Source organism: Zonotrichia albicollis, chromosome 2 (genome assembly GCF_047830755.1).
Source record: "Zonotrichia albicollis isolate bZonAlb1 chromosome 2, bZonAlb1.hap1, whole genome shotgun sequence".
Classification (NCBI taxonomy): domain Eukaryota; kingdom Metazoa; phylum Chordata; class Aves; order Passeriformes; family Passerellidae; genus Zonotrichia; species Zonotrichia albicollis.
This window is the reverse complement of record NC_133820.1, coordinates 43,768,626-43,783,757: the sequence shown is the minus strand read 5'-3', so window position 1 is coordinate 43,783,757 and position 15,132 is coordinate 43,768,626. Positions and strand designations below refer to the sequence as shown.

The 15,132-nt window shown below is 41.4% G+C and overlaps 1 protein-coding gene across 2 annotated transcripts; it reads left to right on the top strand.

The window, feature by feature from the left end:
- Nucleotides 1-2,722: 2,722 nt before the first annotated feature.
- Nucleotides 2,723-14,002, top strand: ALG8 (ALG8 alpha-1,3-glucosyltransferase). Of its 2 annotated transcripts, none has more exons than XM_074535014.1 (13): nt 2,723-2,898; nt 3,768-3,846; nt 5,112-5,305; nt 6,725-6,834; nt 8,227-8,294; nt 8,805-8,931; nt 9,520-9,623; nt 9,737-9,861; nt 10,186-10,283; nt 10,749-10,854; nt 11,537-11,634; nt 12,082-12,154; nt 13,379-14,002. In XM_074535014.1, the coding sequence occupies exons 1-13, from the start codon at nt 2,819-2,821 to the stop codon at nt 13,608-13,610; spliced, it is 1,494 nt and encodes a 497-aa protein (XP_074391115.1). In that variant the 5' UTR covers nt 2,723-2,818; the 3' UTR covers nt 13,611-14,002. The 2 variants fall into 2 exon arrangements, with proteins under 2 accessions (XP_074391115.1, XP_005485879.2); XM_005485822.3 differs by having other exon boundaries at nt 2,760-2,898; nt 9,737-9,857; nt 10,144-10,283; nt 10,715-10,854.
- Nucleotides 14,003-15,132: the final 1,130 nt, after the last annotated feature.

Here is a 15,132-nt window from a genome sequence, read left to right as displayed (position 1 = left end):
ACATCCTTAAGTATGAGGTACTATTTATACTGGAAGTGGGCGGTAAGTGAATCACTTGTGATTGCAGTCAAACATATGTTCTACAAATGCAGCTGCTATTTCAGACTCCACACTAAGCTCAATTTATAGCTGCTCCCGAATTCTGCAGTCTGTGAGTTATGATATAATGACTGTTTATAGGAACATTCTCTCTCCAGAGCATTTGTTTGCATTTTATCTGAATAGCTGTTTTTTTGTTTACCTTCTTTTTCTGAGCCCTGGAAGTGTAACTTGCTTTTGTTTGCCAGTCAACAGCACTGATAATGATTCTTCTCAAGAGTTTTCCTGAATTAAAGAGAAGCAAACATGCACAAAGCCATGCTAAGTATAGCACAACCCCATCACTAGTCAGGAAAAGCACTTGGCATTTATTAGCAGTTACATCTAAAAATTATTTCACTGCTGAGTGGAATATTCACTCTCAGAACAAACATTTTTTTTTCTGGAAAGGATCTAGTGATATTTTCTTCCCTTAAAGTTTTGTGTGTGTTTTCTTCTATCTTGGTGCATAACTCCTGATTCTGCCATAGTCTGTGATTAGAATGATTCACTGGTCCTTTCCAGTTTTAATCTCCTATTATCCACTTTAAATATGGATCATGCCAAGACTTATGCTAGTAGCTTCTCAGGAACAGTCAGCTTTGCTTCAATTTGCATGTGCTTCAAATCACCAAGCATTTGCACTGCTGTACTTAGAACTTTGTAACTGGGTTGTTGGGTATAAATTGCTGCTTGAGTTCACAGGCAGCAAATATCTGCAATCAATCAGATTTATTCCCAGGAATAAAAAGTGAGGTGGAAAGGCTGGTGGAGCCTGTATACAAGGTTGGTGGAAGTGATAAATACTACCTTCAGCCATAGACTGTGGAAAATAAGCCTAGGAACTTCTGATACTTCACAGATTAATGAAGAAGGTATGAAGAAGACTCCTCTGGGCAGCTTTATTTTCACCCCATCCTGTAGAACTTGCTGCCTCCGCTCAGAATTTCCATGTATTTTGAAACATTGAACTTCCATTCTGCATCTACATGCTGATGGACACAAACATGCAGGGTACAAGAAGTACAAATATGGGGCCCTCCCAATAACAGTCTCATATGCAGAGACTGAGGATTAGTAGAGGCAGTCACAGATAGTCTGTGCAAGAAGGACTGATTGCATATGAATGTCCAGATCAAGCTCATAGGTTCACCTAGGAATAACAAAAGGAATGTTTTCCCTGGGAATTCATAAAAAAAAAAGAAAAAAAAAAGAAAAAAAAAAAAGCTATAGGGGAGGGCTGAATCTAATAATTTCTCTTCTCCTCATCCTCTGGGCATTCCCCTCAGTATTTTCATGCTCCAACTCCTAATTGCAGGATTTTCCCACTGATCAGAATTTGGACCCCAACTCACTAAAAGCCGTGCTTTTGAATCAGTAGTGTTTGAAAAGAGTGAAAAGATGGTCTTTATTGCTTACCACCTTCACAGTGACCCTGTAGGGCTATCACATTTTAAAATCTGATTGCATTCCTTTGCTTGTAACTCCTTCTGTGAACTGTTACTACTATGTATTTCAGATAAATTAATGTATAGTAAATAAAATGTGAATGAAGCAGGAAGTGCTCTGCCTGACATATTTCTTGAGAAAAAAGCATGAGTGATGCTTGCTGCGCTTGTAGCTTTCTCTTTCTCTAACCACTGCCTCCTTGTAATGCTTATCTCCGCCTCTCGGTGGCAGGAATTGCAAGAAGGTCCCCAGGAATTAGTGCGATTGTACGAAACTTGGATGAACAACTTTTGTAAATAATCAAAACCATTTAAAATGCATTAACTCATTTACGTTTCAAACATTTAAAAACAGAGGATTTGTCTTTCCAGTGAGGACCCTTCTTAAACCCTGATGCACTACTGCTGTTAGACTTGTCTCTAGTTCCTGAGCTCGAGCAAATAATACATTGCTGCTCTACAGGAAAATAAAAATTGACCATATTAACTGTATGAGTCCATGCAGCTCCTACAAGATACTATTCTTGGATAGATGGAGGTTTGCTGTAAGGAAGCTAAAAAGGCATCAGCCTTATATGCATCCACCCTCCAGGCTGGCAGGAAGGTATTTTAAAAAAATTGAGCTTGTTCCTCTGAAAGAGCATTTTGTACCTGGAAGCTGACTTGGACACCAGCCACACAGATTGGAGATGGCACTCCCTGGAGCAGAGCTAAGCTGGTGTACTTCAAAGCAGCTTCTGCCCAGGAGAGGCTGGGTGGCTTCAGAGCACCAACCAGCTGCTCGCTCACCCACACTCACTCCAGGCATGCTTCCTCCTCCTTCGGGCTCAACCCGAGCTTCCCTAGCAGTCTCAGGTGCTGGATTTCTAAAAGTAAATAGTAATAGCCTGGTACAGCAGCAGGTCAGCTCAAGCTGGGCGTCTGCACAGAGGGACGCTCAACAGAGGTCCCTGGGCTTTTGTACCCTCAGTCCATGCACTCATTCTTCACGATGCCTCTTGATTTTTGGTCTCAGGGGTTCTCTTGTTGCATTCTTTATCTGTGTTCGTGCAGGCTAATCATTAACCGTTTCCTGTGCCAGTGCCTCACCACCTTCACAGCAAAGAATTTCTGATACCTAACCTAAATTCCCTCCCTTCCCTCCCGCGCCCGTTCCGGCGCCTCACGGAGCCCCGCCCTCCCCGCGCACGCGCAGCCGCAGCCCCGCTCCCGACGCCGCGAGCGCGGCGGGCGCGCGCGCTTCAAACCGGCGCGGCGGGCGCGGCGCATGCGCGGGGCAGGGGGCGCGCGCCATGGCGGCGGGCGGCCGCGGCTGGTTCCGGGCGCTGGCGCTCGGCGTGTCTTTCCTCAAGTGCCTCCTCATCCCCGCCTAGTAAGGAGCTTCCCGACGGGACGGGGCGGGACGGGGGCGGGTGGCATGGGACGGGACTGCCGCGAACCCCCGAGTGCGGCCGGCCGCGGGCAGCGTGGTGCCCCGGTCCTGAGGAGGCCCTGAAGGTCCATGTGGCACCTGAGTTCGTGAGGGAAGCGAGGCGGCGCCGCCTCCGCCGCGTGGCACAGCTTTCCTTTCCTCTTTGGAAGCCCTGCTGGCCCGTTCCGGCTGGCTGCTGCTCGGGAAGGCTGAAAGTGTGCTGAAACATTAATGCTTTGTGTTTTCAGGTTTTTATACTGAGAAAAACTCCTAACAAATTGCTGTTAAACTTTTCAGTTGGAGCCTGGAATTTCGCATGAGTAGTCCTAAAAAGCCAAGCTCTAAGTAGTTCTTGCCCTATAAGCACCTGTATTAGTGACTTTTTACATGGCCAGTCATAGGACAAGGAGGAATGGTTTTAAACTAAATAAAATGGGAGATTTAGATCAGATGTCAGGAGAAAAAGCTTTACTGTGAGGTTGGTGAGACACTGGCAGAGGCTGCCTAGGGAATCCATGCATACCCCATCCCTGGAAGCGTTCTAGGCCGGTCTGGGTGAGGCTTTGAGAAACCTGGTCTGGTGGAAGGTGCTCCTGCCCATGGCAGGGTGGTTGGAGCAAGATGGTCTTTAGGGTCTCTCTCAACCCAAACCATTCTATGATACGTCTTTGGCACAGAGTTCTTAAGCAGCATCGTTGTTACTTGATCACAGTAGCGTCCTAGAGCTGATAAATAGAGTGGCTTCCTTCTTGTCTGCATGTGGTGATGTGCTCTGAAATTTTTCCCTTTGTGCATGCACGTATGTGACTCTTAACATGGACCTTCTCTAGTTACTCCACAGATTTTGAAGTCCATAGGAACTGGCTTGCCATCACTCACAACTTGCCCCTCTCTCAGTGGTACTATGAGGTAAGGACATGTTTGGGGTGTGTTTTAGCTGTGTATGAATTACAAGTACAGTGGTATGACAGACCTTGTGAATGCTGGAAGGGATGGTAGGTGACTGTCATATAGTGGGACAAAAAGATGCCAGTTACAATTTGCTGGCCTTGTGTAGCATTTAGCCAAAACATGAAAGTTAGCTGGGGAAGCTGCAAGTACTTATGAAGGCAAAATGGGAAAAGCAATTAAGGCACTTATTGGAGAGGCTGTGTAGCACCAGAGCAAGTTGCCTTGTACTCTTAAATTGCCGGTGTCTGTGCTCTTCTCATTGGTGATACACAGTTACCAGAATAAAGAGTGAATCATGCTAATGGGTATATACATCTTTCCATTATGAGATCAATCACTGTATTAAAGTTTTGAGCTTTGCTGGTGTGCTAGTAGCATGCATTGATTTTTATCTAGGCAAAACACCTTTAGGTTTGTCATAGACTCAGCCTACCTAGTTGGGTTTTAATTTGTCCCCTGATATCTGCTGGAGTACAGGGACAGATAGATGCTGTAGTGTCTAGTACTCCACATAAACATCCAGAAGTAAAGATTTGTGCATGTTAGAACTTTGTAGGACTGATCCAAGGACTGTTTTACAAACAAATTTTTATAATGCCAGCATTAACCCTGTGCCAGAGCATAGGATGCCTTTCAACAATGCAGCATAAGCATTTGGGATTATGCTCACTGAAAAATTTACCCCATCCCAGCCTGCTCTGTTCATGCCTCTTCCTCTCCTGTTTCCACAGCCAAGGAGTTAATTCTTGGTCAGGGCATGGCAGCTGTCCTTATGGGAAGAGATCACATAATGCCATTTGGTCATGATATGGTTGTGGGAGAGTTGAGGCTTCGTAACTGATGAGTGAAAGTAATTTTGAAACTGGTTGTGTTGGCGATCACTCCAGTATAGACAAATACTGGCTCTGAGCTGTTTTACTGAGATTTTGTAATAATGGCCCTATTACTGTAAATAGATTTAGAGATAACAAACAGTTATATACTGGTGCAGGTGCACAAGAGGCTCTTTAATCTTTTCCTGCTGATCAGGAAATGTCACATCTGTACCAGTACTGCAGGAGAACAGCTTACAGCACCACAGAGTGGCTACTGATTGTGGAGTGTTTGAGTTAGAGAGGGTACTGAGAGAAAATGCAGTGGCTGGTTTGCTGCAGTGAGCTGTACCTGAAGGACTGCACACAGCCTGGTTTGTTATCAACTATTTCATCTTATTTTGTCTTTAGGCGACCTCGGAATGGACCCTGGATTATCCACCATTTTTTGCTTGGTTCGAATATGTACTTTCTCACATTGCCAAGTACTTTGACCCCCAGATGCTGGTTGTTGAAAACTTGAATTACACCAGTCGTGCAACTGTCTTCTTCCAAAGGCTTTCTGTCATCTTTACAGATACCCTCTTCATATATGCAGTTCGTGAGTAAGTCTTAATCTTCTGATTTTAGGGACAGTGGATAGGCCTTCATATGTGGGCTTGTTCTGTAGCCACAACAAATAACTATTTGTACAAATAAGCTTGTAAAGGAAGTTGCTTGAACCTGTTCAAGGAGAATCTTGGAATACACTGCTAAACACAAGATAATGTGTTCTTCTTGGAGATACAGTTGCACTGCATGTGATGGGTTTGCAGGCACTTGGACACCAGCTGCTGTTTCATGTGTTGTACTTGGGTTTGCTTGTGTCACTGAACTCCTTTTGTAGGAGTTGCAGGACAGCTGGTGTGCTCAGAACAAGTTTTTTCCTGTTACTTTTCTGATTACTCTGCTCTTCTAGAAGCATAAAGGAAATCTGTCAGAAAATGGCAGTATCATCAAATATGCAAAGTTTCTCTAGTGTTTTGATTATTCCAAGTCTGATGGAATTAGGATTGGATGCTTTCAGTGAGGCCTGACTTTATGAAGAATTACTTCCCTTATCCATAAAGAATAGAGTGGGAGTGTATTCTGGGAAATACACTGTCTGGTTTAGTGATTTGGCTATAAGAGTCTCCCATCATTTTATTCTTTCTGCACAAAACCTGGGTAGGAAATTCTCTGATTAGAGCCTTGCCTAAACTCCTTTATTTATTTTATTTATGCCAACTAGCTTTGCATTATGATTTCTTTTCCTTTTATTTTTTTGACTCACAGACGTATGAATGTAAGGCTGAAGGCTCAGGGCTGGTGTCTGCACAAGGTCATTTTGCCAAAAGAGGTGGTATATGCCCTCTGCCTGGAAAAATTCAAGGCCAGGTTGGATGGGGGTTTGAGCAACCCAGTCTAGTGGAAGGTGTTCTGCTCATGGCAGGGAGGTTGCATTTCAACACAGCATTTCAACACAGATGATCTGTAACTTTTTAATGTGATTTAAGACTGCTTTCAGAACTCATATGAACCGTATTGCTTCACACTGAGAAGTAATAAGTTGTTTTTAACCAAGGGAAACAACTCATAATATAGCAGGGGGCAGCAGTAGCCAGGGAGAGGTTATGTCCAGCTGAGGACCTTAACTACAACTCCCTCTGTTGTTTCCAAAAGTAGCAATGCACTGCTCATGTTGGCAAGCAGGCTGTGACAGCTTTACACTTACTGAATGGGAGACTTGATCCTGAGGCTGTTACATAATATAAGCTTTAGCATGTGGAACACACCGCAGCTATTGAAATTAAAAATCCTTTTTGTACTAAACTTTGTTCATGATACTGTCTGTCTTTGATGAATTTAGCAAGACTTTTTGTGTTGCTTTGCATCCTAATAAAATGGCAAACTTCAGAGTAAGTGCGGCTCTTAACTCTTATAACCAACAATAATTTTGCTTATATGTTTGAATTAAAGCTTCTGTTTCTTCTGCTCTTGTTTAGGTGCTGCAGATGTATAAATGGAAAACGAGCTGCAAAGGATATTCTGGAGAAACCAACGTTTATTCTTGCTGTTCTGCTCTTGTGGAATTTTGGGTTGTTAATTGTGGATCGTATCCTTTCCAACCATTGTGGGTTGTTTGGTTTTTTAACAACCTTTTACAGTGTGTGATAATAATCCTGTATTATTATTGCTGTCATAGCAAGTTACACAGCTGGGTTTGTTTCTGGGATTAGTTAAATAACTTTGTTTTCATTAGAATTACTATTTGGCAAAATGGAAGTTAGTCAGTCCTTGGTCTGATTTGCCAGAAGTGGAGGAAGACCAACCAGTCTGGCAGCAGTGTGCCTGTTCTGCTGGCTGTTCCTCATCTGCACACCTACAGGAGTATTAGCAGAGTGGTTCTGTGTTCTGGGTGTGGTTCCAAGTTTGTCCTGTGGCAAGGAAAATCTTCAAAGTGTTTTAAGATTCAGAGTGTATTCAATTTGTTTAACTTTATTTGGGAATTAGGAAGACTTTCTAAAGAACAGTCATGGAATTGTAGAGTGGTTTGGTTTGGACAGGACCTTAAAGATCATTTAGTTCCAACCCCCTGCCTTAGCAGGAACACCTTCCATTAGACCAGGTTGCTCAAAGCCTCATTCAGCCTGACCTTGAACACTTCCAGGAATGGGGCATCCACTTCTCTGGGCAACCTGTGCCAGTTCCTCATCACTCTCACAATAAAGAATTTCTTTCTAATATCTAATCTAAATCTCTCTTCTTTTAGTTTAAAACCATTCCCCCTTGCCCTATCATTCCATGCCCTTGTTGAAAGTCCCTGTCCAGCTCTCTTAGAGCACCTTCTAAAGTAGCTACATGTTCTGCCCAGCATCTTCCCTTTTTCATGCTGAAATAACCCCAACTATCTCAGCCTGTCTCCATAGCAGAGGTGCTTCAGTCCTCTGACCATCTTCCTGGATTTCTCTGAATGCCTCCCAACAGGTCCATATCCTGTATAAAAATAACTCTGGAAATTGCAGTTCCTGCAAGTCAGTCTTGCCACAGTGTGCAGTTAAAGGAAGACTTCATTTTCTCTGTCATAGTTCTTGTGTATATTGCATATACATTTATATTTCTTTTGTATGTTACATACACTTAGAAGTGGTAGAAAAATGAGGGCTGTTGTCACTATGCATTAACCAATGAGTGGCAGAAACTAATAACTTTAAAATTAAAGTGGAGATTTAGCCTTTTTTACTTTATATTACAAAATTTGCACAATATATGTGTTGATTGTTGTGTTTCGTTTCATCAAGGTGATATGCCAGCATTAGTGTAAATTGTGTCTGACACTACTTACAGGTAAGGTTAAATAATGACATGTGTCTATGTGCTGTGAGTTTAAGGTTGCTTTCTTGATTTAAATTCTATTTTAATTTTAATTTATTCCTCAAAACTTTGAGTCTTCTCCAGAACACATAGTAGTAAAGAAAGCTTGCTTTATTCCTTGACTCAAGTCCAGATATTCACTTCCAGTACAATGGCTTCCTCTTTGGGCTGATGCTTCTTTCTGTTGCTCGGCTGTGTCAGGTAAACCCAAGTGACTCTTGTTGATTTCTTGCCATGTGTGTTTTGGGTGCATTAATTCAATTCATAGGGCTGCTCATGTTGTGGGCAATGGTAGTGGCTTCATGTTGAGCTGTGTGAAGCTGGATGTCTAATTGTTTATTGAGCTTGTGGCAGAGAGAAAGACTTGAAACTCACCATAATTGCTTGCTGGTGCTGCGGTAAGAAAGCTATATTTCCCCATAAGAAGGCTATATTCAGTGTTACCCCTGAGCAATGTGGCATAATTTTGTGGCATTTTATCTTTTTCCAAATCACTGGTCCTTAGAAAACATACTTCTGAAGCTGTGAATAGGTGATTGTGTGACAGGATTGTCCATACCTGTTATGCATAACACTACTGAATTTGTAATTTGAAGTTAATACCCTTTTTAATACTTAGAATAAATGTGTCATCACCTTAGGACTACAACAGAGGATCATTAAAAGTGACTACAAAGAGAAAAGCTTAGGTTTTGTTTTGTTTTCTTTCAGAAAAGGTATTTGGAGGGTGCTCTACTTTTTGCTGTTCTTCTGCATTTCAAGCACATCTATGTGTATGTGGCCCCAGCATATGGCATTTATTTGTTACGATCCTACTGCTTTACTGCAAATAATGCAGGTAAGATGGGGCTTTCCTCACTGGCTTTTGGGGGGAGTTGTGTTAATCACTGGAACTAAGGGAGCACTCAAGACATGGCAGATAGAATTGGAACAAAATGTGTCAAACAAAAATTCTGCTTGAGAGCAGAATTGTTAGGATCTTGAAGAATCTTTGAAATAGATTTGTTTTGTAAAATTCCTGTTCCTTATAAGAGTCCTTTGTTAAGAAAAATCAACACAAACAAGCTGCAGGTGGCACTTGGAAGCTGTAAGAATTATTCTGGATATGGAACAATTCAACAGTGTTAGAAACTATTTCAAAGACCTTCTTCGAGTTTCTCCCCACTTTTTAGCACTGAAACGTGCCTGATACTCCTCATATGAACAGGGAAGGTAAACTCGAAAAATACTGAAAGCTTGTATGATACAGGAGCTGCAATGTGAGCAAAAGAAATACCTGCTGTTAAAGGAAGAAACTGAATATATTGACATAAAAGGCTATGTGCCCCTTTTAGATAGATGCTAGGAATTCCTTGCTAGTGAAGAATGCTTGGTTTGCCTTTCCATTTCCCACAGCAGCTGTTTCTTTAATCTTTTTTTCTTGTAGATGGATCCCTGAAGTGGAGAAGTTTCAGCTTTCTTCATGTAACTCTTCTGGCACTGATTGTCTGTCTTGTTTCTGCTCTTTCACTGGGACCCTTCCTAGTATTGGTAATAACCTCTTTTTCACATGTTATTCCCCTGAAGAGTTAGAAAATTTTGTTACAAAAATATAAACCATGTCTCATCTAAAGTGTCCATTTCTTTGGTCTTGTTTTCTGTAGGGTCAGCTGCCTCAAGTCATTTCACGGCTCTTCCCTTTCAAGCGAGGTCTCTGCCATGCCTATTGGGCCCCCAACTTCTGGGCTTTGTATAATGCCATGGATAAAGCACTGACAATTCTTGGTCAGTATGTTAATCTTGCTTTTTGATGCCTGTTTGCAGATAGAGCTTGCTTTGTTTTCACCTTCCCCATTTGTGATGTAGGCAGTAAATTGTGTTTTCAGATTGCCATACATCATATGGTCCATATAATCCAGTGCATAAGTTACCAGCAGTAGGTCAGAGATCAATTACTTCCCTCTGCCATCCTTTGAAAAAAGAAAAATCTTGGCCATGTACTTAGTTCAGTTACTTCATTTTCTTTATTAGCATTTAACAGTTTGTGCTTTTTTTTGTATTTTATTTTTAGGGTTAAAGTGCAATTTTCTTGATGGTACAAAAATCCCTAAAGCCTCCATGACAGGAGGGCTGGTTCAAGAGTTTCAGCACACCGTCCTCCCTTCAGTGACTCCACTGGCAACATTAATCTGTACTTTCATAGCTATATTGGTAAGAACAACTAATATTTTTTGAATTTTTTTCTATTTTGTCCCTAGTAGGTTTTAATTGATAGTATGCACTTCATATGAATTTTAATTCTAGGGCAACAGGTACATTGTTACTACTATGTAGTGACTGATAAAATGTGTTTAGTGGCTTAGATTGGCAGACTTTTTTTCATGCAATACAAATAGTGGGGAGTTGGCTGTGCTCTTTCAGTCTGCTTTTCCCTTCTGTGATATTTCAACAAAAATCCTTCAGTCTTTTCTCATTCATCCAAATGGATTGATTTCCTCCAGTGCAATATAACATTTGTGCCACATGAGCACAACCTGGGTGCAGTGGTGTTTAGTAACATTGACAAATCTCTTTGGACAATGGCTTGTCTTTGGGATTGCCAGACTTTTCACTGAAGTCCTGTTTTTGCCTGTTGTTTCTAGCCCTCTGTTTTCTGTCTTTGGTTTAAACCTCAAGGGCCCCGAGGCTTTCTACAGTGCCTTGTTCTTTGTGCATTGAGCTCCTTCATGTTTGGCTGGCACGTGCACGAGAAAGCAATACTCCTTGCTATTCTGCCTTTAAGGTAAGCAAATGTGGTACAAAGCACTTGGCCAAACTGAACCTGCAGCCACTTGTTGAGGAATCCTCAAAGGGAATCACTTTGTTCTCAGTATATTTCAGAAGAGGAACTCTTTCATAGAATGCCTTAAGCTGTAACAGTGTAGTGCACGTAAAATAAATTAATTTTGGGCGCAGTTCAAACCTTGATGGGTGCTGTGGTTCATATTGTAAAATGCTTGATAGATTGCTCAGGAGCCAGCTGAGGAAAGGGATCTTCTGCACTGTGCTCGACCAGAACAATATACAGTTTCTACCAAAAGGGCTTCATGCCTGCCTAGGGTAGAACTGAAGCTGTAGTTCATAAACTGCCTGACCAGTATTGCCACAAACTTTATTTTCCTTCCTCAGAGATTTGGTGATGTTTAAGCTCTTGTTTTGTGCTGGGCCTTGCTGATAGTTTTGTTCAGTGGGTGTGTGGTTTTCTGGGGGAGGGTTTCCTGGCTGATTTTTCTCCTGTGTTTTTATCTCTGAGGCCGCATGGTTTGGAAGCAGGAGACTTCATCACAGGTGCAGTGTTAGCAGGGATGGGGGTACTGTGAAACTGTTTGACTTGTTTCTGAGCCTTCAGTCAATTGTATAGTGTTCTGCTGAAATTAGGTTTCTTTGCTAAAAGACAAAAGCATAACAAATTATTGCCTTTTTAGCTTATTGTCTATTCAGAGAGCCAAGGATGCTGGCATCTACTTGATTCTGGCAACAACAGGGCATTTCTCACTTTTTCCATTGTTGTTCACAGCACCAGGTAAAATGTTCTTCTATTAGTTAATTTTTGTACAATTTGCAACATAGAGCTCAATAGTCTTGATTTGGTTGTCATTTTTGCTTTAGTCACTTGCCAGTTGTTTGTGTTTTCTTTAGAAAAGGAAAATCTTATTTGTAGTGCTATCTCAGATAGTAATTATAATGTGATTATAATAGTAATTCATTAGATTAATTATAATAGCAATTATAATGTGTTCAGTATATTTCTAGATAATTGAAGTACGTGTATTGCAAATGCTTGGCATTTGCTTTAGTAAATGTTTGTGCTTATTTTTAGGTATGCTAAGTAGTAAAACATGTAGCTCTGCAGAAAATAAAACCAGATAATGCAAATGTGACTAGTAAGATTTAAAGATACTACAATATTTATATGGCAAAAGTTTTTTATAATTAATTTTAAAAATACGTAATGTTCTTTGTTTTTCAGAACTTCCAATTAAAATACTGCTTATGCTGTTGTTTACTGTTTATAGCTTCTCTTCATTGAAATCTCTGTTCAGGTAATTAAAGAAATTTGATCTCAGTGCCAGGAACAACAACATTTCTGGTGTTGGGAACAGCCATTGTCCTAAGGGACAAGCAGCACAGAAAACTGATGCTGAGGAGTCAAATTAAGGTGTTCCTAGTCAAAAGATGATGCCGCCTCTGTTCTCAGGAGGCAGTGCTTAAATTAGGATTAATTCAGCATGTGCTGGTTATTGTGACAGCTGCCCAGTTAGTCCCAGGAGGCTGTAGATCCCCACCTGCCTCATGCTCTGTTAAAGCCTGGAGTTGTGCTGCTGTAACCTCTGAGGGTTTAATGTAGTATTCTAGCATTTACTACTAGTGATTTGTCTGCAGATTGTTTATCCTATTGTACTGTGGATTTTTGCAGTATTGGTTAGTATTTTAATGTGTGGAAAGGACAGGTTGTAAATAACATTCATTTGCAAGCTGTAATTTGTCAACAAAGCTGCAAGTATTTGGTTGGCAGAACATGGAACTTCCGAAGTCACCCTGTGTAGTTCACAGCCTTTGGAGCTCTTACCACTTGGCCAAAGATTGGTGCTTATCCTTCTAATCCCTGCAGTCCCCACTTCCCTCTTTCCCAGACTTTTCAGGGCAAAGCCAAGCTGTAATGAAGTACTGTAAACATGTATTCAGTACCTCAGGCACCTGCTTTTGTAGGTGATTTTCTTCATTTAAGAATTCAGTCATTCTGTCTCAGAAGCTCTAGCTAAAAAACTCCATAGGAGATAGTTTTTGTTAAGAGAGGGAGCTTTTGCAAGTTTCTTGTTTTTAACTTGCTGAAACATGAAATTCCCTTCAAACTACCTGCAGTAAAATCCTGCCATGAGTGTCAGAAAAGTCCATCCTACAGAAAGCTTGGGGGAAGAGGTTAAAAAAACCTGACATTTCCAGTTTTCTGTTGTAGAACAACTTTGGTGAAACAAGTCTTTGTATGAAGGGCTGTTCAGTTGTTTACTGAAACAGTGAGGTGAACAGAGCAATTGATGAGATTTCTACTTAGGCTTCCAAGGCATTCTGGAACTTGATAATGATATTGAGCTGTACTCTTGGTTATCACACTGGCTTTTTCCTACTGAAACTCCTTAACTTGTTATTGAAACCATTACTGCAATCTAATGGGAGATTCTCTTTGCATCGGGATAACTGAAAAACATAATAGTTATTTTTAGTTAACGTATATTTTAACACTACCTCATTTTTAATTTCTCTGACAGGAGAGAGAAACCTCTACTTAACTGGCTTGAAACAATCTACCTCATTCAACTAGTGCCCTTGGAAATCTTCTGTGAAATCATATTTCCCCTGACCCCCTGGAAGCAGCACTTCCCTTTTGTCCCCCTGTTGCTGACCTCTGTGTACTGTGCTCTGGGAATCACATACGCTTGGCTGAAACTCTACATCTCTGTCTTGACTGAGAGAACTCCTGTCAGACAAAAGGCTGAATAAAGCCACAGTGCTGGGACCAGTCCCAGGATACCCCTTGGAGGGGATTCCTGGCACGGTGAGGGGTTGTCACAAGGCCATCCAAGATGAGACACAGTGTGCGTGTGCCATCACCACGTGGGAGCTCTTCTTCCAACACTCCTGTACTGCCCAACGAGGATACCTCTGATCAGAAGCACTGTCACAGTGACAGGCAGGGCTGCTGGTAAACTGTGGAGCTTAACAAGGCCCAGACTTCTGTCCTGAGGAAAACCTGCCTGGTTTTCCCATTATGGTTTGTATTTGAATAGAAGTTGCTGTGGCAAATTACAAGGGATGATTGTTGTGTGGGAGAGCATTGTAACTGTGTTCCATGGAATTTGTAAATTAAAAACTTGGTATTTTTTGTTTGAGCATTTCTTGCATTATTTTTGCTCCTGTCTAAACCCTGCTTTTGAGGGACACCCACACAAACAAGGATGTATCATGTAGCTGGAAACTTGTCCTGAGATGCTTTGCACACTCAAATATCAAATTTTATAATATGTCCATGTCCTGTTCATCTCCTTGTTTCATAGATACTTTGCAAATAGGTTTTCATATTCTTCTAGTAGCTCTTTTCTGTAGACCAGATGACCAAATTGAGGCATGCTACTCAAATGAAGTATTTTAACACTATTAAATGTACCAGGTAATACGGCTGCATAAGGTGTATTTGTAGTTAATTTAAAATTCTACAACTCCAACAAAAGGTCAAATGTCCACAGTTCCTGTAATGACTTAAGGAAAAGGTTGGTTGTTTTCTGCCTCTGTGGAATCATGTTCCCCAAAGGATAGCATTTATTTCTGCAGTAAATAATTATACCTTTTAAACCCTGCATAACCATCCCTAGAAGATGTTGCTCTGATGTTGGGGTCTGGTTTGGACTCCGGTGCTGACATAAAACTGGGAGGAGAGAGGGGTGGATTTTTTATTACTACTATGACTATTTTTGACAGTAGTTTTTGAACTTTCTTCTATGTTAGCTGAAGTATGGGACCCCTTCATCAAGGACAGCCAAGGGGGTAGTTATGAGTTCTTTGAATATTTAGGGTATTTAAAATAGAGTGACTCTTGTTAGGGCAACAGGTACATTAATCACTGATGTTGTTTCTGTAACCAAATACTTTGTACATTTAAAGTGTTCACTGCCAGTGAGTTCATATTCAAGACATTCTCGCTCCAGTTTAAATATTTTCTCAGAGTTTCTGCTTTTTTACACTATCATTGGCTTTGCCATGTTGCTGTGGCTGCCAGTGGTGCCACAATGCTTGTATTTTCTCTCAGCTTCCAGCCTCAAAGCTCTGCTGAGGGTAAGGCATCCACAATGCTTGTGTTTATCTGTCTGCTGTGCTGTCCTGTGTAGGGAAATGTTAATATGCAGAAAAACCCTGCAAACACCCCTCTTGGCTCTTCCCCAGCCATGCCTTTTTATATCCTGAAATCCTCCAAAAAGAAGCCACAAGGCAAAGCTGTGGGCGTGCCATCCCTTAAAAGTGTTCAAAG

Bases quoted from the DNA above. Each gene is read 5' to 3' on its own strand.
- ALG8 (XM_005485822.3), top strand. From the start codon at position 2,819: ATGGCGGCGGGCGGCCGCGGCTGGTTCCGGGCGCTGGCGCTCGGCGTG. The intron at 9,624-9,736 runs GTAATAACCTCT...TGTTTTCTGTAG, and splicing joins TGGGACCCTTCCTAGTATTG to GGTCAGCTGCCTCAAGTCAT. The intron at 10,284-10,714 runs GTAAGAACAACT...TGTTGTTTCTAG, and splicing joins GTACTTTCATAGCTATATTG to CCCTCTGTTTTCTGTCTTTG.